Raw genomic sequence first — 27,378 nt, 5'->3', positions numbered from 1 at the left:
CAGGCGCAATTTTTTTTTTTTTTTAAATCTTTTGGTGTCTATAGAGTATGGTATTGTCTGGCTAGTAAAATGAAAAAACTAACTGGCCCCTGTAGTGGTTTAACTGGCTCCTAACATCGTCCTATAGTTCTGGATGTCTTTCAGACGAGAAGTGTACTTCAAGTTTAGTGCTCCTCCATGTTACACTGAAATGATTTGTTCTAATACCTCCTAAATAAATAAGCAAGTTTCAATATAGTTCAGCACACAATGGAAGGCTCTGGCTGATCTCCATGAAGATAGCTATGCCCGTAAATGCCAACGCTCTGTCTACCCTACATGTCCTTTATCAGCGTGCTCCGTACGTGGCAACCAGAGAGAAAGGCCTGTTGGTTTGCAGGCAACTGGAGATAAATGAGGACTGATTATGCCCTGCTTTATATCACCCACACCTCCCTCCCTCTACGTTTACAGATAGGTTTCCAAGGAGATGGCAGGCCAGCAAGAAAAACCAGTCTGACCCCTTCCCAGATGCCTTTTTGTCATTTTATAGCTGAATAATCTTCACTCCTTACCTTTCTTAACCCCTTAAGGACGCAGCCTAGTTTGGGCCTTAAGGTTCCGAGCCCATTTTTCAAATCTGACATGTCACTTTATGTAGTAATAATTCTGGAATGCTTATACCTATCCAAGCGATTCTGAGATTGTTTTCTCGTGACACATTGGACTTGATGTTACTGGTAAAATTTGGTCAATATATTCAGTGTTTAATTGTGAAAAACAGCAACATTTTGAAAAAATTTAATTTTTCTGAATTTAAATGTATCTGCTTGTAAGACAGATGGTTATACCACGCAAAATAGTTACTATTTCACATATCCCATTTGTCTACTATATGTTGGCATCATTTTTTGAACTTTCTTTTATTTTTCTAGGAATATACACGGCTTAGAACATAAGTAGCAATTTCTCGTATTTTGAAGAAAATTTCAAAAGCCTTTTTTTAGGTACCAGTTCAGTTCTGAAGTGGCTTTGAGGGCCTTATATATTAGAAACCCCCATAAATCACCCCATTTTAAAAACTAGACCCCTCAAAGTATTCAAAACGGCATTTAGAAAGTTTCTTAACCCTTTAGGCGTTTTGCAGGAATTTATAGCTAAGTAGATGTGAAATTGACAAATTTCGTTTTTTTACAGAAAATCCTTTTCATTCCATTTCTTTCAGTAAAACAGAAGGTTTTACCAGAGAAACGCAACACTATATTTATTGGCAAGGGTCTGCAGTTTTTAGAAATATCCCACATGTGGCCCTAGTGTGCTTATGGACTGAAACACCGGCATGGTGTTTGAGGGGTAAAGTGAGCATTTAGACCATAAATTTTTTTTTGCGGCATCTTGTGGAATTAGGCTGTCAAATTGAAAATCACATATTTTTACGATAAAAGGTACAAATTTTACATTTTTACAAGGAATACAGGAGAAAAAAGACCCCAACATTTGAAAAGCAATTACGGCAATACCCCATATGTGGTAATAAACTGCTGGTTGGACAATCGGCAGGGCTCAGAAAGGCAGGAGCGCTATTTGGCATGTAGATTTTGCTGCATGGGTTCTTGGGCACCATGTCGCATTTGCAGAACTTCTGAGGTATCCGTACAGGGGAAACCCCTTAAAAGTGACCCCATTTTGGAAACTAGACCTCTTGAAAAATTCATTGTAGTTTTCATGGGGTGCATGCGACTTTTTGATGAGCATTTATTCTATTTTTTATGAGGCGTGGTGACTAAAATAACAGCAATTCTACTATGGTTTTTGTATCCCTTTTTTTTTTTTTTTTTTAGTGTTCACCGTGCGATATAAATTACATATTCCCTTTATTCTGCGTGGTGATACGATTACGGCGATTCCATGTGTTTTATAGGTTTTTTTTATGTCTTATGGCGTTTGCACAATAAAATACTTTTTATAAAAAATTATTTACTTGTGTTGCCTTAGTCTAAGAGCCATAATGTTTTATTTTTCCATCAAGAAAGCTGTGTGAGGACTTGTTTTATGTGACTTTTTGATCTCTCTTTATTCCATTTTTTGGGAGGTGAAATGACCAAAAAATTGTGATTCTGGTACGGTCTATTATTATTTTCTTTTATGGCTTTCACCGCGGGATAAAAAGTACTTTTGTAGTTCAGGCTGTTATGGACGCGGCGATATTAATTATGTATAGATTATTTAATTTTTTATTTATCTTTTTAATAATAAAGGACTGATCGGGGAAAGATTGGGATTATTACTTTTATTACTTTAAAACTTTTATTTTTTTATTTTTACACAACTTTTTATTTTATTTTATTTTTTTATTTTGTCCCACTAGGGGACTTGAAGGCAGGAGGCCCTGATCGCAATTCTAATACACTGCACTACATGCGTAGTGCAGTGTATTAGAGCTGTCAGCTACTCACTGACAGCAAGCATAGTGGGTCCCGAGTTTGTCAGGACCCACTAGGCTTCCATAGATGGCATAGCCGGAGACCATTGTTAGGTCTCAGGTTGCCATAGCAACCATCAGCGCCCGTGATCATGTCGCGGGACGTCAATGGTGCTAAGAAGCCGCGATCGCTATTGAACACTGCTTCTAAGGGGTTAATCGGCGAGGACAACGCGATCGGTCCCAGGGGAAGAAGCTGCGGCAACTGAAAAAAAAAGTGCCGAGAGGGGGGGCGGAAGGGTGGTTATTCCCATGACCTACTATTAGGTCATGGAGCGCGGGCGCTCTACTTAGCGTAACCTAATAGTAGGTCCTGGAGCGGGAAGGTGTTAAGGTGCTAGAACATCATAAATATCCAATATTGAAGGCCAAATTCAAGCTCTCAGTTCTTTCTTTGTCTTCTATTTCTAGTACATATACGTATACAATAGTGCATATGATTGACGAGGACATGATATGGTGATATCTGAACAAATCAGTATCAGAAGAGCTATAATGTCGGATTGATACTTTCCTCCTATGCCAACCTTCTATTCAGTAATATGTAGGAGGCACCGAGTGGAGCCTTGACTTTGTGTCCCTGTGTGAGTTTTAGCAATGTATTGTTTTTATCAAGGTTTTTAGTCATTGACATATAATTGATGCATGGGATAAATCTCCCGGCTCTCTTGTTATGCCTTCATTGCTTTTATGTTTTTAATAAGCTCTTTGCCCATAAAATGGGGGTAAAAACAATCACTAGTAATGCCTTATTTACACGACAGGGTCCCGCCCGAGTCCGAGTGTTGGCCGATAAAATCGGCCGTTTTTCCCTGCCGGTTTGCATTAGTTTTGCTTCCGGGCCGGGCATATCTGGACAGTGACATCAGGGGCAACTCCTAATGGGGAATCCCCATGTGGCCGGTGATTCCACTTCAGGAAAAGCCCCTGTCGCCTGTGTCCATTTATGGACACTGAACGTTACTGGCTTCGCCTGGTGTGGAATCCCGGGTCACAGTGTTCGGGGATTCCGCTTCAGAAGTTTCCCCTGATGTCACTGCCCAGATATGGACAGAGACATCAAGCGCTCTGTCCAGGAGCGGAATCCCCGAACACACGGGGATTCCGCTCCTTCAGGGAGCTAAAGTGGGGCTAGCACATAGCAGAGCAGGGAGATAAAATGTTCAGATATTTCTTAGTTTTGTTTTCGTGAGAAAGCTCAGTGGCAACAGATAAACAGATTTCACATTGTAGCTGCGATCCTTCCAGAAATGGGTATAACTAGAATGTTTGGCAACTTGACCGAAGGAGAAAACTCAACGACACAGGTAAAATTTGGCTTTTTGGGGTATTTTGTTTATGCTCTCCATTCAAGTCTATGGGCCAAATACGCAGCTTCTCTGCACAGAACCCGCAGCATAAATTGACATGCCTTGGAATTGAAAGTTGCAACGCAGAAGATTTTCTGCACAACTTTTCTGCGTTTTTTTTTTCTTCAGAGTGCATGAGATTTGCTAAATCTCGTTCACTTTGCTGATACTGTAAATGTTGCAGAATTTCAGATAATGAATTCCGTTGTGGAAATTTACGCTTAGTGGGAGCCCAGAAAAGGGTGAAATCCGCAGCATGTGCTAATTTCCGGGCGGGACATGTTTTGCAGCATGTGGATGAGATTTTAAAAATTTTCCACTTCAGATTTGTTCCCTGCATATCCGGGCGGAAAATCCGCAACAAATACGCTACATGTGCTACATTTACTATATAGCCTTATTGCCAACATGCTTACACGTTTCAACCCTTACTAGACTTTTTTTGGCTTTAAAACACATTATTAGTGTTGGTGATTTTACTATGATCACAATTAGGGTGTATTTACATGAGTAGTTTCTGTTGCGTTTTTTTGCTGAGATTTTGCAGTGATTAGGAAAATTGCAGCTAAAAAAAACTTGTAGAAGACTACAAGATAAACGACCCATGTAAACATAGCTTTATTACATCCGTGGTGCTGGTTCCCTCCCCATAGTTGACGCTGCAGATGACACGGCTGTGCATATGGAAGGCTACCACACTGGTCTAAATGTATAGTGCAGAGTGGTCTCTTGAAGTCCTGACACTGTAATATATGGTGTTTAAAACATAGGCTAAATGTAGGAAGAGGGAGCCGTAATGGAGGCTGCTGGTTCGTCCTTGTTGAATGCAGCTGCAAGGACGTGTCTGCCTATAAAGAACTTAATTTATCAGAACATAGACAACCCCCTTCAAAGAGGTTTCTCAATAATATTAAATAGACAGCAATCCTAATAACATAACAGGACCTGTAGTTTCAGAGTTAGGCCTCATGCACACGACCGTATTTTTTCCCACCCGTAAATACTGGTGTAAATACGGGTCCGGTGTCACACGTATTCGACCCGTTTTGCACCAGTATTTACGGACCCGTGCCCGTAAATATGGGTCCGGTGTCACCCGTATTCCACCCGTATTTACGGGCACGTTTTTGGCGGCAAAATAGCACTGCACTAATCGGCAGCCCCTTCTCTCTATCAGTGCAGGATAGAGAGAAGGGACAGCCCTTTCTGTAATAAAAGTTAAAGAAATTCATACTTACCCGGCCGTTGTCTTGGTGACGCGTCCCTCTCTTCACATCCAGCCCGACATCCCTGGATGACGCGGCAGTCCATGTGACCGCTGCAGCCTGTGATTGACCTGTGATTGGCTGCAGCGGTCACATGGGCTGAAACGTCATCCAGGGACGGCCAGGACATCGGGCCGGATGTCGAGAGGAACGCGTCACCAAGGCAACGGGCGGGAGACCGGACTGGAGGAAGCAGGAAGTTCTCGGTAAGTATGAACGTCTTTTTATTTTTATTTTTTACAGGTTTATACTGATCGGTAGTCACTGTCCAGGGTGCTGAAAGAGTTACTGCCGATCAGTTAACTCTTTCAGCTCCCTGGACAGTGACTATTTACTGACGTCGCTTAGCAACGCTGCCGTAATGACGGGTGCACACATGTAGCCACCCGTCATTACGGGAGCTCCATAGACTTCTATGGACTGTCCGTGCCATTATTACGGCCTGAAATAGGACATGTTCTATCTTTTTTAACGGCACGGGCACCTTCCCGTGAGAAAACGGGAAGGTACCCGTGGCCAATAGAAGTCTATGAGCCCGTTATTACGGGTCGTAATTACGACCCGTAATAACGGGAGTTTTTACGGTCGTGTGCATGAGGCCTAAAGCTGTATATTAAACAGTCGCACTGCACTCACACCCACAGTGACCTGCTTTTCATTTTAAACCACATAGAAAGTTCAGTGAAAACCATAGGTCATACTCTATGCCCGGGCTCACGTGGTGCGTATGGGTAGATAAACTCTCCTATCTCTCAATGGGAGATCATCAACCAAAACAAAAAAGCGCATTCTAAAAACGAATAATTGTTTGGCCCAACTGTTTGCTAAACAGCAGTCCAAATTTGTTCTTGTGAAGACCAGCTTTCGCGAATGCTACATGACATGGACATTACCACATGAAAAGGAAGGCGAGACATGAAATGTATTCCAGGGGAATAATACTAGTTTCTGGACCACTGTGTCCTTTTTTTTTTTTTCAAGTAGTACAATCTGAGGACTAGCTAGAGGGTAACATGGCAGCGTTGTGTATATGACACTGAAACTAAATGAGAGTTGTGGCATCATTATGAAAAGGGGTTTTTCACAGTATCTCTATGGAGCGCTCTGCTATTGGGTGTAATGGTGGTAAATGAATATATAATTCGTTTGGATGCACTTCCGGTTTATGTCATCTTATTTTATCCAAAATTACAATCGCTTTTAAGGTATATTCACACGTACTAGTTAAATGCGAATAAGCTGCCATACCGGACACAGACCATAGACAAGAGTGGCGCTGTTTCTAGAAGGGGGCCACAGATGCTTTTGGAGTTTGCAAGTTGCAAACTAACTGGTCTTTTAACCTATTATGAGTGACAACATATATTTTTTCACATTTGTGTACACTATGTAATTGCTATAAACCAACTGAAGAGGTTTTTGAGCTGGGAAACATGAGCCATTTGGTTTCACAATGATGTTACTACATGCAGTGGTGCAATAGTCTTAACTATTTGTTGCAATATTCATCAGCTTGCTCTATATACATGTGATCGACACGTGTTCACAGAACAGAGCAGCCGCCTCTTACGGCACATAAATATAAGTGATTTTCCAATCATACGAAAATTGTGACGTATTTTGGTAATATGTCTAACTGTATAGAACTGGAATGGACAAATGACGGTGGACCTTAGGAGCCACACAGACTACTCCAGGAGCCAGTGTGATGCGACTAGTAGCCATACAGTAAGAACCTCTATAGAAGTCTTGGAAAACCAAAAACTTTGGCCTATGCACCTAGAATTTTTTTTTAGGCTCCTGAGATTTATCCAGCCCTGGCCAGGAATTAAAAAAAATATGTAGCCCTATCTATATATTTACATAGTTGATAAGGTTAAAAGAAACACTGTCCATGAATTCCAACCTATAATCCTACCATGTTAATCCAGAGGAAGGCAAAAAAAACCCATGAGGTAGATGTCAATTTCCTCATTAGGGGAAGAATTTCTCCCAAACTCTAAATATGGCAATCACAATAAATACCTGGATCAACGTCCCATCTCCAGAATCTCCTAGAATCTAGTAACTCGTAATATCCACCTTCTTAGTGGATATTCTATCATCAGCCATTTAACTTTAATTTCTGTGGCCCTGATGTACATGCCATCTTTAACAGGGCCCCGATGCTATACAAGTTAGGAAAGCAACATTTTCTTAAAGTTGTAGATTGCTGTTTTGACATTTTTTTTCCTTACGGATTTATTTTCATATATAGTAGCACATTTGTAGTTAAGAAAACGATTTAAAGGGTATTCCATCAGATAACTATAATCACCTTTCCACAGGATACTGTAGGTAATAAATGTTAAATCTGAGTAAGTCCAACCATTGTGACTCCCACCGATCTCTAGAACGGGGGACCCGAACCCCATTTCCCAGCCTGCTGCTCCGTACAACTCTATTGGAGTTACTGAATTAGCCGAGTCGGGCCTCATGCACACGGCCGGCCGCAGGCTGCATTTTCGGGCCGTGCTCCCATACAAAGTATGGAAGCACGGCCCGTAAAACACGAAAAGTAGGACATGCTCCATAATTCCCGGCACGGTTCTACAGCACGGGCGGATATCCTTAGCAATACGGAAAGGTGTCCGCGGCCAATAGACCATGGCGGGTCCGTAAATGCGGGCCGTATTACAGTCCGCAATTACGGAGATTTTTTTACGGTCGTATGCATGGGGCCTTATATGGGCTGGAAAGGTGATAAATATATTTCCCTGATTAGCCTTAATGGACCCTCGCGCTGTTTAATATTCGCTTATTTTGTGATATTAAATTCCTACAGAGCTATTATATTATGTCACTGGGCTCAATGGTTATATACGTATTCCTATAAAACCTAAATACAGATGTGTCCTTCCTTATCTTTCCTCATATCACAACATATCCTGAGATGTGTGGCACGAGATTAACATCTTGTGATACTCTGTCATGTAATGTCTACTCTTTGTCTGTGTAATCACCCAGTGGTTGTGATGTGAATTGCAGTCTTTCAAGGTTTTTACTAGCATGTTGCGATTTTGTATTGAAATTGTTGCATGAGAAATTGGAGTCCTTAAACGATTTCAAGCAAAGGTAAGGGTGGACAAATCTGTACTGTGTGTATTGTATTTGCTGTGTGAAAAAGTCAGATACAGAGTGATCTGTGTAAACCAAGCATAGGTAAATTGGAGAACTGGTAGTTGCTTTGTAAGAATAATTTTCAAGCACATTTCATTATGACCTAACTGAAAACTCAGCATGGATCAAATAGCCAAGTTATGTAATAAAATAATCAATATATGTAATACATACGGTGTGATCCTAAGAAGCATCACAAAATATATATAAACCTACAAGAAACGGATGCAGTGAAGACAAAGTATGCAATAAAGTAGAAAAATCTTTATTGAATTGCATAGTAAAAACACCGTAGATAAAATGAAAAATCCATAGACCAACAGATAAAAGAAGGTGCTATATAAACACGTAAAACATATAACAGGTCAATATTTCAAATTTTTTTGCATACGTTCTGTCTTCACGGCATCTGTTTCTTGTAGGTTTATATACATTTCATTATTGTATTTTTAAAGTGTCTCTATCGTAAGGCAATTTAAACAAGGTCATCTATAACTTGCCAATAAAGGGTCAAACTGGTGGGTCTGATACAGAACCAGAGTTTAGGAGACTGTATACTGTGCCCGGCATCCAGCTGAAAACGACATTAAGAAGGAGCTTTGTGAGCTGCAGTCTGTCCGCTACTCTGAGCCTTTCCGCTACTCTGAGCCTTTCCGCATCGTCAGAAGCAATGCTGATTGGCTAAGAGCTGACTGACAGGGCCATCCACACAGTGCTTTTCCCAAATGTCCTTTTCACAGACCTCATATACAGTCGGGCAAAATGTCTCTTTGCACTGTATAATGGGAGTTCTTTGCACCACTTTTTTAACCCTTTATGGATAATTTATAGATGAACTAGTGAGGTCTCTGTGTCATGACAGGGGTGCTTTAATATTCAGGCCACTTTATGTATTATTTATGTCCCCATTTGTATAGACTTGATGTGCAGTGACTCAGACTGAATCATCGCTGCGTTTGTGTGCACTAGGTTAGCCCTTAGGGCGCATGGAATGAAAACAGAACCACAACCCTCAGGCTTGGCAGGAGCAGGGAACTGTGAAAACCTCACTTACAATGCTATTGTATTTGGTTTCTTACAGAGAAAATCTGCTGCCAAAATTCCACCTCATATGAACTACCAATGCCACATCCACACCTTGTGATCACTACCGGGTCCTTATCTATGCTCAGCGCAATCTTCTGAGGAGCGAATCTTTGTGCATTTCCTGAGGCAAGGATACGCACTGTGCCCGCAGAATTTACTCTGGCACAATGTCAGGTAAGGGAGGCTCACGTATAGTCTCTATTATATTGAAGAACACTTGATTGTAAGCTTTTGTGTACAACTGTTTATTATCTCATAAGATACAGATTCAGATTAATGTCTACACTCTAAACACAGACAATCTCTTTCATTATTACTATGTATGTACTATCCATATGTTGAGGTGGAGTCATTTTAATAGTGGTTTTAAGCAGTGGCCTCAATATCTACAAAAGGTGTACTGTATCCATATACTTGCCATTGCTTATCTCAGGGGTCAAGATATGTTGGGCACTTGGCACACATAGTTGACATTGATGTAGACCAGGGGTCAGCAACCTTCGGCACTCAAGTTGTTATGAAACTACCATTCCCAGCATTCTCTGGCAGTTTTTGGCTGGAAGAATAAAGCCTTTGGCTGTTAGGGCATGATGGGAGTTGTAGTGATGATGGGACCTCTGAGCAACCTTCAGGTAGTTGGCTTTTAGCATGGATTTCAATTCTATAAATACGACAAAGCCATATTCATGTGATTATTGTAATGTTCATACCCATTCAGGAGGCTACGATTCTTGTTCTCCGAAACAAGAGGACAAAATCTAAGCAGATGGGAAGTGGGTGCCGTGCAGGAAACGTAGAAATATCATGAAAGTCCAACTAGGTGGAAGTTTCCTTCAATGTCTGACTGCTTAACATTAGATGTAGTCTGTTGTTGTAAAACTATTGGTAATAAAATCTCTATTTTCTGCTAATGTTTTCTTGCAATTCCATTAATTTGTAGGGAGTTACACCCCGTCTCCTGGCGGTCCTTTCTCAGCCCTCACACCAAGCATGTGGCCACAGGACATACTTGCAAAATATACTCAAGTAAGTGCAAAGCATTAAGGAAAACTGCATTTCTGAATTACATAGTGGCACAATCTGCAATATAAAGCGGAGTAAATGATATTCTCTTTTCAGACAGAAAACAATTCAGAATCATGCTAGATGATAGAGAGCAGTAGTATATTGTAGTAGCAAGGTTTGGATAGCACTAGGTTAAGGCATGGATGCATAAGTAGGGTCCCAACCCGATCCAATGGAGAAAGAGCACTATTCACACCAAAGTGGAAATTCTTTTGCAGATAAATAATTTATTATATTTATAGCCAATGACCGTGTAGTGCGACGTTTCGGTCAATACCAGGACCTTCCTCAGGCACTTAGTCAATGTATGATCCTGTATGGATGGCGCATTCGTATCGCGGCTGACCGCTGTTGTTTGGCGCCAAATGGTATTGACCGAAACGTCGCACTACACGGTCATTGGCTATAAATATAATAAATTATTTATCTGCAAAAGAATTTCCACTTTGGTGTGCATAGTGCTTTTTCTCCAGTAGTATATTCTAGATGACCTTTAGGGGTCCTTCACACATAGAAAACATGTAAAAATGCCAGCTTTATCAAAATGTAACATGCGGTTTTTTATGGCTTTTTATTTATTTAATGCAATTTTGTACATGTGTTTTTTTTCCTGCAGTCTTAAGTCCTGTAGTAAAGCCTATGGGAAAAAACGCCAGACCAAGAACACGCTGTGTTTTGAAAAAATACGCCACTGACCACAAAAACAACACAAACAAAAATTCAGTGTATATAGTGCATTTTATATTTGACATCTTATATGTAGTGCATTTTATATTTATATTTTATTTTTAATGTAACATCTGGCTGCACAAAAAAAAACTGTGTTACAAACGCAAAACACTGTGTCTGAATCCATCCTAAGAACAAAGCTGTCTGACGGTGGAGATAGGAACTCTGGTCCAAAAGCTACCAGCAGAATATTAAACACATTTTAAAAAATAAATTTAAATAGACATTAAATAGTCTACTACGCTATTGATTCCGCCGAAAAAATGGAAACCTTACGGAATGGAGACCAGCAGAAACCATTAGCAACCGAAGTGTTACCATTGAAATCAATGGTAATGCAAACGGAAAGCTATGGTTTCCATTCATGGTCTCCCCTGATGGAAAGGTCAGACGGGACCATAAGGCAGATGTGAACGCAGCCTTAGGCCCAGTTCACACTGAGTTTTTGGTGCTGATTTTGACGTGGAAACCGCATCGGAATCGGCGCCAAAAAATGGCCGAAAGGCAGAGGCGTTTTCTTTCCGTGGCGGCTTTTAGGTGTTTGTTGTCTTTTGACCTCCCATTGAAATCAATGGGAGGCAGAGAAGTAGTTTGTTTTTTTCGTATTCAATATTTTTATTGGTTTTAATACAAACAAGTACAACACAGTTGGAGGAGATGTGTCCCCATAAGAAAAAGAACATGAAAAATCAGGGCGCATCCCAAACAGGAAGGTGAACATCACAACCCATGAGGAACGCAACATACAACACTGTTCTGATTAAGCATAATGGAAAGGAGCAGTGCTTAAAAAAGAAAAATAGAAATGCAAGAATTCAGCTTCCTATAAATCCTAAAATGCAGTGGTAATAGTAGGTGAGCGCAAGCACAGGGAGCAAATGACCACTCAAAAGGGACACAAGAAGGGAAGGAAAACATAGAATGGGAAACAAACAAGGGCAAAGGAAAGACAAGGGGAGTTCATGGTGAACCTGGACTCCAGTTCCGAATTATCATGGGTAAATAAGAAAAAGCAGCCATGCACCCGGCAGAGACAACGGTAGAGCAGGCAATCCCCTACGCACATGTGTGAAGAACTCACTCAGATAAAGTCTCATAGGAAAGTATAGGTATTCTGGCTCAAGTCACTGCAGTACGGTAGGTGAAAGAAGAGCGGAAAGTAAGCCATTGAGACCAAGTGTCCGTGTATCGTGTAGAAGCAGCTGGGGAATCAGCCAGGAGGTGCTCCATTCACTGTATCAATGCAACCTCCTGGAACCACTTATCCAGCAGTGGAGGAACTGACGTTTTCCATCTGCGGGTGATAACCAATTTGGCAGCCTGGAGGAAGTGCCTAATTAGGGAGCGTTTGTAGAAGGGTAGTAGCATAGGGAACATGAATAAAAGGGCCGCCTCGGGAGAATTAGGGACCGAGACCCCAGTAACTTCCAAGATAATTTTAAGCACTGCCTCCCACAAACTCAGCAGGGAGCGGCGACCCCACCAAATATGAGACATGGATCCCCCTGTCGCCCCAAAGCGCCAATACATGTCCGGTACAGACGGGTACCATTTATGCGGGGCAGGGGGGACCCGATACCACCTAGAGATAATTTTGTAGCTAGTTTCCCGAGCTTGTATCGCTATTAAGGCTTTCTGTTAGAGAGAGAAACATCATCTCCATTGTGCGTCAGAGAAAGTCGTGTTCAATGCTATCTCCCAAGCCTTACAGAAGGATGGGAGATGAGGGGATAGCTGAGAGGAGTAATTTATAGAGTGTGGAGATGGCGTGTGTAGTGGGCCGGGAGGAAACACATAAGCGCTCAAAGTCAGTAGGCGGCCGGTGAAGGTGAGCCTGTCGCTTAGTAACACTATAGAAATGTTTTAACTGGGAGTATTCAAAGGTGTGACGTGGTGAAGGCGTGTCAGCCGGGCAGATAGTGGATAATGGGAGTCTGGAGGAATCAGAAAGAACCTGAATGAAGTGCATGGGGTTGGTGGAAGACCTAGCCAGGAAGGAGAGACGCGCCTCCCCTGCAGGAAAGGCGGGGTTGTCCGTAATAGGGGTCAATGGGCCCAGTGGGTCAACAAGTGAGCCCCCCACCCCAGAGGACCGCAAAGCCAGGAGGGTATTAAAAATCACGAAGGAGGCGGGAGTCGTTCTGTTCCCCGGCAGGGTCCATGGCAGGGTAGATAGGGTACGAGTACAGAGTTGTTGGGCTAACCGAACCCAGAGTTTAGAATCGTGGTTATGAAAAAAGTCAAGGACCCGAGCATGAGTTGACGCCAGATCATAAAGACGGCAGTCCGGCAAACCAACCCTACCTGCATCCCTGGAGCGAGTAAGAATGGTCCTACTCAGGCAGGGACTACCCGTTGGCCATATGAAGGATCCAAAACACTGTTGGATACGTAGCTAATAAGAGGATGGGATGAAGATAGGGATGATCTGCAGGAGGTACAGCAATCTGGGGAGGAGTGACATTTTAATAATATTAATACGGCCAAACCAGGAGAATTCCCTTTTATGCCAGGAGGCGAGATCTGTGTGAAATTTGGCAAGTAAAGGGGCGAAGTTATTAGTAAATAGGTGTGAGAGAACAGCGCTTAAGCATACGCCCAAATATGTTATTCCCCCAGCAGGCCAAGAGAAAGGGAAATTACTTTTAAGAAGTGATAGTGTTGAGGGTAGAAGGGATACATTCAAAGCCTCAGACTTGGAGAAGTTGATCTTAAAGTTGGACCGTGTTCCAAAACGGGACAGCTCGGACATCAACGATGGAAGAGATATATATGGAAGAGATCTATGCGGGTTCGTGAGATAAACCAATAGGTCATCCGTAAATTCAGAGCACTTATATTCTGTCCCGTCTATGAGAATACCCTTAATATATGAGCTGTTCCAAATGGAGGCCAAGAGATGCTCCATAACGAGGAAATACAACAATGGGGATAAAGGGCAACCCTGCCTGGTACCATTATGAAAAGCAGAGGGCGCAGAGAGGGAGCCATTTATTTTAATTGGGCGGATGGAGAATGATAAAGGGCCATTATTTTACTCATAAGGGAAGGTCCTAGTCCTATATGTTGAAGTGTTTGGTGAAGGTCGGGCCAGGATATCCTGTCAAACGCCTTTTCGGCATCTACAGACAGGATCATGAGGGGATATGGCGAGTCTGGGCATGATGGATAATATCTAAAGTTTTAAGGGTATTATCACGTGCCTCCTGACCAGGTACAAATCCCACTTGATCTGGATGGACTAAGTTAGGGAGATGTTTATTCAACCTGTTAGCTAACAACTTGGCATAGATTTTTAGGTCCACATTGAGCAAGGAGATGGGGCGATAACTGTAGCAGAGCTGAGGATCTTTTTCCCGATTCAGGGGAGATAGATTTTAAAGGATTGGAACAGACGTGGCGCCAAGCCGTCGTTTTTTTTTTTTGTTTTTTTTAAATTTGGCAATGCATCCATCCGGACCTGGGTTCTTTCCCCCGGGAGGTCCTTTATAACTGCAAGGATCTCCGGCGAGGTAAAATCAGCATCCATCTCCTCAGCCATCTCCCCAGACAAAGGAGTGAAAGGGGAGGAGAGAGAGGCCCGGGTCCGGGGAGGAAGAGTCAGTGGAGGGGGTCGAAGGTTAGAGAGGTCAGAATAAAATCTATGAAAGCAGTCCGCAATCTCGAGGGTCATATGGACTACATGACCAGAGGAAGATTTAATACTTCGTATATGGGATTGGGCTAACATGCGTCCGCTTTTGTGAGAAGTAGTTTTTTGCCTCAATGGTCGCAGGCAAAAACGTGGCCCGAAACTGCAGGCAGGTCAAAATCTGCCTCAAAAGAATCTTGAGGCAGATTTTTCTGCCTGCAAAAAATCTCCATGTGAACAGAGCCTTTAATATGCTAAATATTCCGGATTAGGCTTTGTTCACATCTGCGTTGGGGTCCCGTTCTGCCATTCCGTCTGAGGTTTCCGTCAGAACGGAACCCTAAGCAGACACAAACTGACCAGAGGTTTCTGTTTCTATCACGTTAGAAACCATTGATAGAAACCGTGGTTTCCGTTTGTGTCTGTTGTGCATCGGATCCGTCGTTTTGCCGGAAGCAATAGCGTAGTCGATTACGATATTGCTTCTCTATTGCTTCCGGCAAAACGACGGGTCCAGTGCACAAAAGAGACAAACGGAAACCACAGGCACCGGCTCCATCATCATTGAAATGAATGTGGTGATGGAAACGGAAATCTCTGGTTTCCGTCGGTGTCAGTTTGTGTCTACTCAGGGTCCCATTCTGACGGAAACCTCTGACGGAACGACAGAACGGGACCCCAACGCAGATATGAACGAAGCCTTAGTTCATACATATTTGTTCAGTATTTTATTTGTAAGTTCTTCACAATATTGAAGTATGTTCTGTAAACAAGTTAAACATATCCTTTTCAGAAAGAACAGTCTGTTGATCAGCCAGAGTTCCGCTACGATGAGTTTGGATTCAGAGTAGATAAAGAAGGTGAGAATTTTGGTCCTTCTTTTGTAATGTCTTAAACGTTTCGTTTTTTGTTTTTTTGTTTTCCCTTTAACTTCTTTACTTACACTATTAATGTTTTGCAGATGGCGCTGAACCAAATTCAAGTAAGTTGTTGGGGATTCCACTTACAGAAGATCCCCAGCAGAGGTTAAAGTGGCAGGCCCATCTAGAATTCACCCACAACCATGATGTAGGAGACCTAACGTGGGATAAGATTGATGTAACACTCCCCCATTCTGACAAGCTGCGCTCCCTTGTGCTAGCTGGAATCCCCCACAGCATGAGACCACAGGTATTTCATATAAAAATAATCACCTATTTTACACTGAAATCTGTAATAAACAATGAATATTATGTAACCACTGATGATTTTAGTATGTAGTATCTGCCGTGTTCACATCAGCGTCGGGTTTCGTTCGAACTTTCCTTTGGAGGAACCGATGAACAGAAAGCCAAACGGAAGCCATAGCTTCCATTTGCATTACCATTGATTTCAATCGTAATGCTTCCGTTGCAATTGGTTTCCGTTCTGTAAGCTTTCCCTTCTTTTTTTGCGGAAACAATAGCGTAGTCGACTATGCTATTGTTTCCACATTTAAATCAATGGTAATGCAAACGGAAGCTATGGTTTCCGTTTGGATTTCCGCTCATCTATTCCTCCGACGGAAGGGTCGCTCGGAACCCATGAACGGAAGCCCGACTCTGATGCGAACAGGCCCTTAACCCCTTCAGGACCAAGCTCATTTTGGCCTTCAGGACCAGACCCATTTTTTCAAATCTGACATGTTTCACTTTATGTGGTAATAACTCCGGAACGCTTTTACCTATCAAAGCGATTCTGAGATTGTTTTCTCGTGACACATTGGACTTTATGATAGTGGAAAAATGTGGTCGATAAATTCAATATTTACCAGTGAAAAACACCAAAATTTTGTGAAAAATTGCAAAAATTAGCATTTTTCTAAATGTAAATGTATCTGCTTGTAAGACAGGCCATTATACCACACAAAATTGTTGCTAATTAACATCCCCCATATGTCTGCTTTAGATTGGCATCGTTTTTTGAACGTCCTTTTATTTTTCTATTACGTCACAAGGCTTAGAACTTTAGCAGCAATTTCTCACATTTTCAAGAAAATTTCAAAAGGCTATTTTTACAGGGGCCAGTTCAGTTGTGAAGCGGCTTTTAGGGCCTTATATATTAGAAACCGCCAAAAAGTCACCCCATTTTAAAATCTTCACCCCTCAAAGTATACAAAACAGCATTTAGAAAGTTTCTTAACCCTTTAAATGTTTCACAGGAATTAAAGCAACGTAGAGGTGAAATTTTCAAATTTCATTTTTTTTTGCAGAAATTCATTTTTAATCTATTTTTTTGTAACACAGAAGGTTTTACCAGAGAAACGCAACTCAATATTTATTGCCCAGATTCTGCAGTTTTTAGAAATATCCCACATGTGGACCTAGTGCGGTAATGGACTGAAGCACCGGCCTCAGAAGCAAAGGAGCACCTAGAGGATTTTGGGCCTCCTTTTTATTAGAAAATATTTTAGGCACCATGTCAGGTTTCAAGGGCTCTTTTGGTGCCAAAACAGTGAAAATCCCCCAAAAGTGACCCCATTTGGGAAACTACACCCCTTGAGGAAATTATCTAGGGGTATAGTGAGCATTTTGACCCCGCAGGTTTTTTGCAGAAATTATTGGAAGTAGGCCGTGAAAATAAAAATCGTCATTCTTTCAAAGATAATGTAGGTTTAGCTAATTTTTTTCTAATTTCCACGAGGACTAAAGGAGAAAAAGCACCACAACATTTGTAAAGAAATTTCTCCCGTAAAACAATTTCTCCAGTAAAACAATACCCTGCATGTGGTTATAAACGGATATTTGGACACACAGCGGAGCTTAGAAGGGAAAGAGCGCTATTTGGCTTTTGGAGCTCAAATTTAGCAGGAATGGTTTGCGCAGGCCATGTCGCATTTGCAAAGCCCCTGAGGGGACAAAACAGTGAAAACGCCAAAAAAGTGACTCCATTGAGAAAACTACACCCCTTGAGGAATCCATCTAGGGGTGTAGTGAGCATTTTTCCCCCACAGGTGTTTCATAGATTTTATTAGAATTGGGCAGTGAAAATAAAAAAAATCCTTTTTCTTCAATAAGACGTAGCTTTAGCTCCAAATTTTTAATTTTCAACAAATAAAGGAAAAAAAGAACCCCAACGTTTGTAAAGCAACTTCTCTGGAGTACGGCAATACCCCACACGTGGTCATAAAATGCTGTTTGGGCACACGGCAGGGCTCGGAAGTGACGGAGCGCCATTTGCTTTTGTTGTACAGATTTTGCTGCATTTGGTTTCTGGGCGCTATGTTGCATTTGCAAAGTCCCTGTGGGACCAAAACAGTGGATCCCCCCCAGAAGTGACCCCATTTTGGAAACAACACCCTCAAGGTATTCACCTAGGGGTGTAGTGAGCATGTTAACTCCACAGGTGTTTTGCAGAAATTTGTGTGCGCACGATGTGGGAGAATGAAAATGGGAGTTTTTCCTTAGATACGCCAATATGTGGTGCCCAGCTTGTGCCACCATAACAAGACAGCTCTCAATTATTATACGGTGTTTCCCTGTTTTAGAATCACCCTACATGTGGCCCTAATCTTTTGCCTGGACATTCGACAGGGCTCAGGAGTGAAAGAGTACCATGTAAAATTGAGGCCTAATTTAGCGACATATAAAGTATTGGTTCACAATTGCAGAGGCTTTGATGTGAAATAATAAAAGAAACCCCTGAGAAGTGACCCCATTTTGGAAACTGCACCCCTCAAGGCATTTATTAACCCCTTCCCGCTCCTGGACGTACTATTAGGTCATGGCAGCTGTATCGTTCGCGCTCCATGACCTAATAGTACGTCTCGGGAATAACGGCCGTTTCGGCCGTCCTCCCGACACATACAGGAGCTGTGACAGCTGCTGTCTTGTTCAGCAGCTGTCACAGCTCCTACATCGGGGACCGATCGCTGTGTCCCCTCTGATTAACCCCTTAAAAGTCGCGTTCTATAGAGATCGCGGCTTTTTAGGGGTTAAGCTGCCATCGCCGGCCTGCTACGCGATAGCGGCCGGCGATGGTGACTATGGCAACCGGACACCAAACAATGGCGTCCGGCTATGCCATAGACGGAAGCCTAGTGGGTCCTGACGTTGTGCTTGCTGTCAGTGAGTAGCTGACAGTTCTAATACACTGCACTACGCATGTAGTGCAGTGTATTAGAATAGCGATCAGGGCCTCCTGCCCTCAAGTCCCCTAGTGGGAGAAAGTAATACAGTAAAAAAAAAGTAAAAAAAAGATGTGTAAAAATAAGAAAATAAAAGTTTTAAAAGTGATAAAAGTAAAAATCCCCCGCGGTATCGCCGCGTCCGTAACGGCCTGAACTACAAAATTATTTCGTTATTTATCCCGCACGGTGAACGCCGTAAAAGAAAATAATAATAAACCGAACCACAATCACAATTGTTTGGTCACTTCACCTCCCAAAAAATGGAATAAAAAGAGATCAAAAAGTCGCATGTACCGAAAAATGGTACTGATCGAAACTACAGTTCGTTACGCAAAAAATAAGTCCTCGCACGGCTTTATTGATTGAAAAATAAAAACGTTCTGGCGCTTAGAATAAGGTAACACAAAAAGTGAATGATTGTTTACAAAACGTATTTTATTGTGCAAACGCCATAAGACATAAAAAAAACTATAAACATCTGATCTCGCCGTAATCGTATCGCCCCGCAGAATAAAGTGAATATGTCATTTATAGCGCACGGTGCACGCAGTAAAAAAAAAGAATAAAAAAACAATAGTAGAATTGCTGTTTATTAGTCACCACGCCACTTAAAAATAGAATAAAAACTGATCAAAAAGCCGCATGCACCCCAAAAAAACTACAATGGATTCCTCAAGGGGTCTAGTTTCCAAATTGGGGTCACTTTTGGGGGGTTCCCAATGTTTTGGCACCACAAGACCTCTTCAAACCGGACATGGTGCCTAATAAAAAAAGAGGCCTCAAAATCCACTAGGTGCTCCTTTGCTTCGGAGGCCGGTGCTTCAGTCCATTACCGCACTAGGGCCACATGTGGGATATTTCTCAAAACTGCAGAATCTGGGCAATAAATATTAAGTTGCGTTTCTCTGATAAATCCTTTTGTGTTATAAAAAAAATGGTATAAAGAGGATTTTCTGACAAAAAAAAAAAGTCTATTTCACCTCTACTTTGCTCTAAATTTCTGTGAAACACCTAAAGGGTTCATAAACTTTCTAAATGCTGTTGTGAATACTTTGAGGGGTCTAGTTTCTAAAATGGGGTATTTGATAGGGGTTTCTAATATATGGGCCCCTCAAAGCAACTTCAGAACTGAACTGGAACCTAAAAAAATAAATAAATGAGGCAATACTTCGCTTCTTACATTATACTGATAATGAGCCGTGCCCACCCCGAGATGACCCCAGTTTTGACCGTTTGTATAAACGGAGACCCCTATTAGACCGTTCCAGTGCCCGGTTTTCCCAAGCATACACCCCCGAGAAGTGTATTTCTATTGATGAGTCCCTGGTACATTTTAAAAGGAGGGTTCAATTCCGCGAGTACCTGCCGGGTAAGAGGGCAAGGTATGGCGTGAAGATGTATAAGCTGCGAGAGTGCATCCGGGTATACCTACAGGTTTAGACTATATGAAGGAAAGGCCACCCCCAAACCAGACTGCATCCTGGACTACAATAGGTACATGGGAGGGATGGACTTGTAAGATCAAATCCTGAAGCCCTACAGCGCCATGCGGTGTGGTATAAGAAGCTGGTCGGGCACATCATACAGATGGCATTGTACAATGCGTATGTGCTACGTCGATGTGCAGGCCAGACGGGAACTTTCCTGGAATTTCAAGAGGTGATTATCAAGAACCTAATCTTTAGGGACCAAGAAGGGGGGGGCACCCAGTACTTCTGGAAGCTGGGCCACACGCATCGTACCAAGGCGGCAACACTTTCCAGGAGAAGTTCCCCAAACTGGCAAGAAGGGAAAAAGTCAAAAGAGGCGCAAAGTCTGCTATAAGGGATGACACAATATATCAATGTGACACGTGTCCCGATTAACCAGAGCTCTGTATGAAAGTCAGTTTTAAAATTTATCATACATCCCTTGGTTTATAATTTACCCCAATTTTACTTACCCTGATGCACTCCGCACAGCTTATCCCCCCTCGTCTTTCCCCTCTGAGCCCTGCTGTGTGTCCAGGCAGCTGATAACAGCCACATGTAGGGTATTGCCATACCCGGGAGAACCCACATTACAGTTTATGGGGTGTAGGTCTCTGGTCAAAATGCTCACTACACTTCTAGATGAATGCCTTAAGGGTGTAGTTATTAAAACGGGGTTACTTCTTGCGGGTTTCAACTGTACTGGTACCTCAGGTGCTTCTGCATACATGACTTCGCACTAGAAAATCCCCAGTAGGCCAAATGGTGGTCCTTTCCTTCTGAGCCCTCCCATGGGCCCAAACGGCAGTTTATCACAACAAATGGGGTATTGCGGCACTCAGAACAAATTGGGCAACAAAACTGAGTATTTTGTTTCTTGTGAAAATAAGAAATTCAGCCAAAACGACATATTATTTGAAAAAAATAATTTTGTTTTCATTCCCAGCCCAATTCAAATAAGTTCTGTGAAAAAACTATGGGGTCAAAATGGTCACAACACCCATAAATGAATTCCTTGAGGGGTGTAGTTTTCAAAATGGGGTCATTTGATACTTCCGGTTCCGGCGCTGCCATGCGAGGAGAGTGAAAAAGAGCTCTCCAGACCTACGATACCCAAATCGACTGACATAGCCAGCACAATTAGTGTATCGATCGGGAAACGACAGACATCTCACCGGCAGACTACGCTGAAGGTGGAGGGAGAGTCCCGACAGCATCGCTGCAGCCATAGCAACTCCCGAGGTACCTTCGCTGTGAGACGGCACGGACGCCATTAAAGGCCCCATACCCCAAACGGTATCAGCCGAGGAGAGGCTGAGGAGAGGCACGGAAACCAGAAGGGCACGGCACGGGGAGCAATAAAGTTATCGGGACACCGCGGATTACACATTTTGGCGCCAAAACTCCCGGAACAGCACAGAGGAGAGAGGACACGCCATTTTGCAGGTTTGTGTGGAAGGGACCACTCACACACAGACAGGACTTTGACAACGAGAAACACGCTGACTTACCTTGAATAGACGTAGAAGTTGGCACAGAGACATTCATAGTGAAGCACTTATCGTGATGCCGCCGGTCACCAGGAAAGACAGGCAGACAGTGAGTCGCCCATCGTCAGAACAGGAAGACGAAATGTCGGACGGGGAAGGGGGAGGGGAACCCTCGACCTCGATGAAGATAGACTACAAAAGACTGGCCATAGAAGTGGCTAAGCGCATTACGCCTGATATACAGGACACCCTAGCCAGTACCATATCAGACTCCTTGAAAGAGATGCAGGCGGATATTATGCAACATGGTACACGACTAGACGAGGTGGAACAGCGAATCTCGATGCTGGAGGATGAAGCAGCAGAGGCACATGGCACCCTGCAAGAGCTGGTAGCAGAAAAGGAAAAGATGCTGGCCAAAATAGATGATCTAGAGAACCGATCACGACGGAATAACGTCCGGGTGGTGGGAATACCAGAAACAGTGCCGGCAACGCATTTAAAAAGTATCTGTGAATATGACCTCCCAAAGATGTTGAATATGGAAGGCCCGTGCAAAGTAGAAAGAGCGCACAGGGTGGGCCCAGACAGACAAAAGCTGACACAGCCACAAGGCCAGATACAGAGGGCAAGACAAGTCATAGTTCGCTACCTGGATTATTCTGACAAGGAAGCGCTGCTACGTCAATACAAGACCAGAAGAGGACCGGTAAAATTGAATGGAGTCACAGTCATGCTATTTGGAGACTACTCAGCGGAAGTCTCGAAGAAAAGGAAATTGTTTAGCAGAATTTGCACAGCGTTTCATCATCGAGGCATGAAATTTCAACTTCAGTATCCGGCGATTTTAAAAGTAACAACGCCAAGTGGCACACCACAAGTCTACACGGATCATCGGGAAGCGGAAGCAGTATACAAGGACATACTCAAAGCTCCAGGGCCTACTGCGGCAGAGAACAACCCTGCAAGAAGTGGCACGCAGCAGGATACACCGCACCAGAAAGGACAACCGCCAAAAGAGAAAAGACTGACGCAGACACCGAGACATGGATAATCTTGACAAATAGCCAGATGATGGTGGACTGTCCGATTTATGGGAGTAGTGAGTAATGCAGATGTTTAGCTTCAGATATATTTTGTTGGCGGGAACTCTCTCTGGGGTAGTAGAGGAAGTTTCAAAAAAAAAAAAAAAAAAAGGATGTCAAGGTGGGATGTATAAATATAGATCTGTGAACCCGGGAGATATGTTATAAATGTTAATCTAATATGTGATGAAGGAAGATAGGCTGCTTAGGACAGGTTAAAGAGTAGGTGAAAGAAGATCACATGGCAGAAAAAAGTGAAGTCAAAAGTAATAAAAGAAGGGGGAAGTGGGGTTGTCAGAAGGCAACAAAAAGATTTAAATTGTTTGTTTTTAGTTGGAGTTTAAGGCGGAATGGTAGCCATATTGAAGGGAATGTTGAAAAATGGTTCCTCCTAAGAGACGAAGTTACATCACATGCAAACACAGACACATATCATAAGAACCCTATATGAAAGTAGTAACATGGAATGTTAAGGGGCTTTTGTCCCCACACAAAAGATCGATGATTCTGAGGCATCTCGGTAAAATGAAGGTAGATTTGGCCCTACTCCAGGAAACACACCTGGAAGAAAAAGATTTCTTCAGGATGCGAAAATTTTGGGTGGGACAGGTATTCGGCTCTCCGGCAGTTCAAAAAAAAAAAACGGGGTCCTGATTTTAATAAATAAAAATCTTGCTGCAACGATGCGCTCAAAAGAGGTAGATTCAGAGGGACGCATGATGAATTTATTGTTGGATACGCAATTGGGAGAGATCAGTGTCTATAATATTTATGCACCTAACACAAATAACCGCACCTACTTTCAGACCCTGCAAACGACATTACTAGCGGACACTTGTGCAATGAAGTTAGTGGGAGGAGATTTCAACTCAGTACAGTGTGCAACCGAAGATAGGAAGAGAAGTACTCAAGCATCGACACTAGGCACGGATGGTATTTTAGCAGAATTCGCGCAAACAACACAAGTAACGGATGATAGGGAATACACCTATTATTCACCTTACCATAAATCCTGGTCTAGAATAGATTACATATTCCTGAGCCAACAGTTACTGCAGTATGTGGATCAAATAGACATCACTGACATGATCATATCTGATCATGCGCCAGTGAGGCTGGTACTGATAGATAAACACCCTAGGGGGGAGTTCACGCAGTGGAGATTCCCAACTCACCTGGCAGAAGAGGAAGAGTTCCAACAGAAGTTAAAAGGGTGGTGGATGGAGTACTCGATAGATAATGCAGAGCATGTCACTGAACAGGCGCTTTATTGGGAAGCGGCGAAGGCGGTATTAAGAGGGAGGCTCATATCGTATGCAGCGTTTAGGAAAAAACAAACGCAGCAAAAATTTAGGGAATGCAGTGACAAACTTAGAGCGGCATACTCTACCTTTCTAGCTGACCCTATAACAAGTAAAAAACTCAAATGGATAGAGGCCAGAAGACATTTCGAAACTTGGTTGGAAAACAAAGAAAGGTTCGGGAGATCACTCTATGAAGCCAAGCTTTTTAGGTTCGGCAACAAAGCCGGAAAGATGCTAGCAGGGTTATCTAGAGGGTTTCGGCCGCAGACGCACATCACTAAAATGAAGGACCAGGGGGGTCAAATTCATTCAGAGCCTAAAAAAATAAATGCTGTTCTGGAAGAATTCTACCAACAGCTGTATACGTCCACAGCGGGACCTGAGGATATACAGGATAGCCAGTTTTTAGCCAATCTCCCCATGCCCACACTTAATCAGGAACAATTAGGGGAGTTGAATGCACCAATAACGCAGGAAGAACTACAGCAGACGATTAAGACATTGTCAAATGGAAAGGCGCCGGGACCTGATGGCTACCCGGCGGAATTCTACAAAATACTACAAGAGCAAATAACCCCGCCGCTACTAGCATACTTAAATTCATTGTTAATGGGAGAAGGCATTCCTGCAGCAGCGAACATGGCTTATATAAAAGTGTTGCCCAAGGAGGGAAAAGATTTGTTACTGCCGGGCTCCTATAGACCCATATCTTTAATTAATCAGGATCTTAAGCTAATCTCGAAGATAATGGCGACCAGACTGGCTCAGATAATGCCACTATTGGTGGGTCCTTCACAAGTGGGGTTTATAAAAGGCAGATCGGCAGTCACAAACATTAGAAAGGTATTGGGAGTCATGGACGGGATAAGGGCTGAGATAGTCACATAATCAGGCAGCAATAGTGTTATTAGATGCTGAAAAAGCATTTGATAACGTCGAGTGGAGGTGGTTAGACATGGTCCTGGATAAATTTAATATACAAGGGGCATTTAGAGTATATCTGAAAGCACTGTACAATAATCCTACGGCAGCAGTCTGCACTCCGGGCGTTAGATCGAACATGTTTAAATTGTCAAAGGGCACGCGACAGGGGTGCCCCTTATCACCACTTTTGTTTGACCTTGCTTTGGAGCCTCTGATACAGGTCCTGGAGCGAGGGCAGATATATTCAGGGATCCGGGTGGGTGAAGTAGAAGTCAAAACAGCGGTTTTTGCAGATGATATTCTGTTATTTCTCTCCCACCCGTCCAGACATCTGCCTAGAGTATTTGAGGTGATTCAAGAATATGGAAAACAAGCGGGACTTAAAATTAACACAAATAAGAGCGAACTTTTAGGTTTAACGCATCATAATCACACAGCAGACGTTAACCTCCAACGGTTGGGAATTAAAATAGCAAAATCGCAGATAAGATATCTGGGAATACAAATAGGGCGGACCACAGGAACACTATACCAACTGAATTACAAACACATTTTCCGCAAAATAAAATTAGAACTACAAAGATGGATGGCCTTACCACTGTCCATGTTTGGGAGATGCCATTTGGTCAAAATGATTTCCTTTGCGAGATTACTATATCCGCTGCAAACACTGCCTCTGTTGCTGAAGCATAGAGATGTAAATGCCTTTAACTCGGCTATAACGAAATTCATATGGATGAATAAGCGCCCCAGAGTGTCATTGCTAAAATTACAGGGATATCATTGGCAAGGGGGAGTGAACATACCGCACTTAAGAGGGTATAACATAGCTAGCCTCTTCCGCCATGTTCTAGATTGGATACATAAAACTAGTCACTACTCAAATAGAGATCTGGAGTCGGCTCTGGCGGAAGAATATGATCTAAGGGCCTTGCTACACACAAAGCTAGGACACCTACCCCAAAAGGTCAAATCCTCAGTCATACTACGTGACACAATAATGTGTTGGAAGGAAGTGAGGAAAAAACAGGGCCTTTCATTTCAATTGTCCAAATATTTGCCCCTATGGACTGATATCCGGTTCCAGGCAGGGATGTCAAGCAGTCTATTTAAGACATGGAAAAACAAAGGGATAGACACAGTAGAGCATGTATTGCATGCGACGGAACCGAGATTAAAGACGCTACCAGAACTGGGGAACGAATATGGGATCCAGCAAACTCATTTTCTGCAATACCTGCAAATTAAAGCTTTTTGTACGAAGCTGGTGGGGAATTTAGAAAAAGAAATAATAGATAACCCCTTCGATGCGTTGGTGGGAGAAGATTCACATAGGAAGTCCCTATCGGAATTGTACCGGGCAATGAAAGTTATGTATGTACGATTAGAAAATAAAAATCAATTTCCATATTGGAGACGTATTCTCAAAACACCGGATATAAATGAACAACTACTGGAGGGATGGCAAACAGTGAGAAAGCATGTGATTAATGAAGTGTGGAGGGAGACACAATTTAGACTGATGCATGCAGCCATTTATGCTTTTAATATACCGCCCACAGATGGGAATCCAAATAGGATACACTCCTGCCCAAAATGTGCTCAGCCGCACACAGACTTATATCATGGTATCTGGTTGTGTTCGGCTACTCAGGGATACTGGATGGAAGTATTGGCATATATCAAGAAGTTATGGGGTAAAACTATTCCATTGAACCCGACGCTGCTATTATTTCACTCAATAGCGTTACTAGATACTGAAGCAGAGGGAGTATTGCAACACATACCGCCGTTAGCACATATAATAATACTTATAGCCAAAAGGTGCATTCTGAAAAATTGGCTGGAAACTAACACCCCGAATTTGGAACATTTAGTCCAGCAACTACATAAGTATCTACATTCAGATAGAATTGAGGCACAAGGAACGGGGGACGGAGAAATTTTTCAAAAAATGGAAGCCATTCTTAGTACAAATGCAAGACTCGGATATAGCAAAAACGATGGAGGGCTTCAGGCAAACTAAATGGTATCTCATCGAGGATATCAAAGGGACATTAGGGAAATTAAAAACTACAAAATCAAACGATCAATGAGGAACACATTGAACACAAGACATTAAGGGAAACGGGAGGAGACAAATAAGAAAATATTAGGTAGGCTACCATAGTTACCGTGTTAAATGTTGCTAGGTTTTCCAGTATAACCTGTCAT

At 42.6% G+C, this 27,378-nt stretch overlaps 1 protein-coding gene across 7 annotated transcripts in view; it reads left to right on the top strand.

The window, feature by feature from the left end:
* SGSM3 (small G protein signaling modulator 3) overlaps positions 1-27,378 on the top strand; it is a 100,355-nt gene that overhangs the window by 24,808 nt on the left and 48,169 nt on the right. For all 7 annotated transcript variants that reach the window (XM_075833715.1, XM_075833714.1, XM_075833716.1 and 4 more), the window contains 4 exons: positions 9,316-9,494; positions 10,261-10,346; positions 15,539-15,605; positions 15,707-15,915. In XM_075833715.1, the coding sequence (XP_075689830.1) occupies positions 9,488-9,494; positions 10,261-10,346; positions 15,539-15,605; positions 15,707-15,915 (369 nt within the window). In that variant the 5' untranslated portion in view covers positions 9,316-9,487. The remainder of the gene's footprint in view (positions 1-9,315; positions 9,495-10,260; positions 10,347-15,538; positions 15,606-15,706; positions 15,916-27,378) is intronic.

Source organism: Rhinoderma darwinii, chromosome 7, assembly GCF_050947455.1.
Source record: "Rhinoderma darwinii isolate aRhiDar2 chromosome 7, aRhiDar2.hap1, whole genome shotgun sequence".
In the NCBI taxonomy this organism is placed as follows: domain Eukaryota; kingdom Metazoa; phylum Chordata; class Amphibia; order Anura; family Rhinodermatidae; genus Rhinoderma; species Rhinoderma darwinii.
Note: the sequence above shows the minus strand (reverse complement) of the source record. Positions and strands in the feature narration are given on the sequence as shown.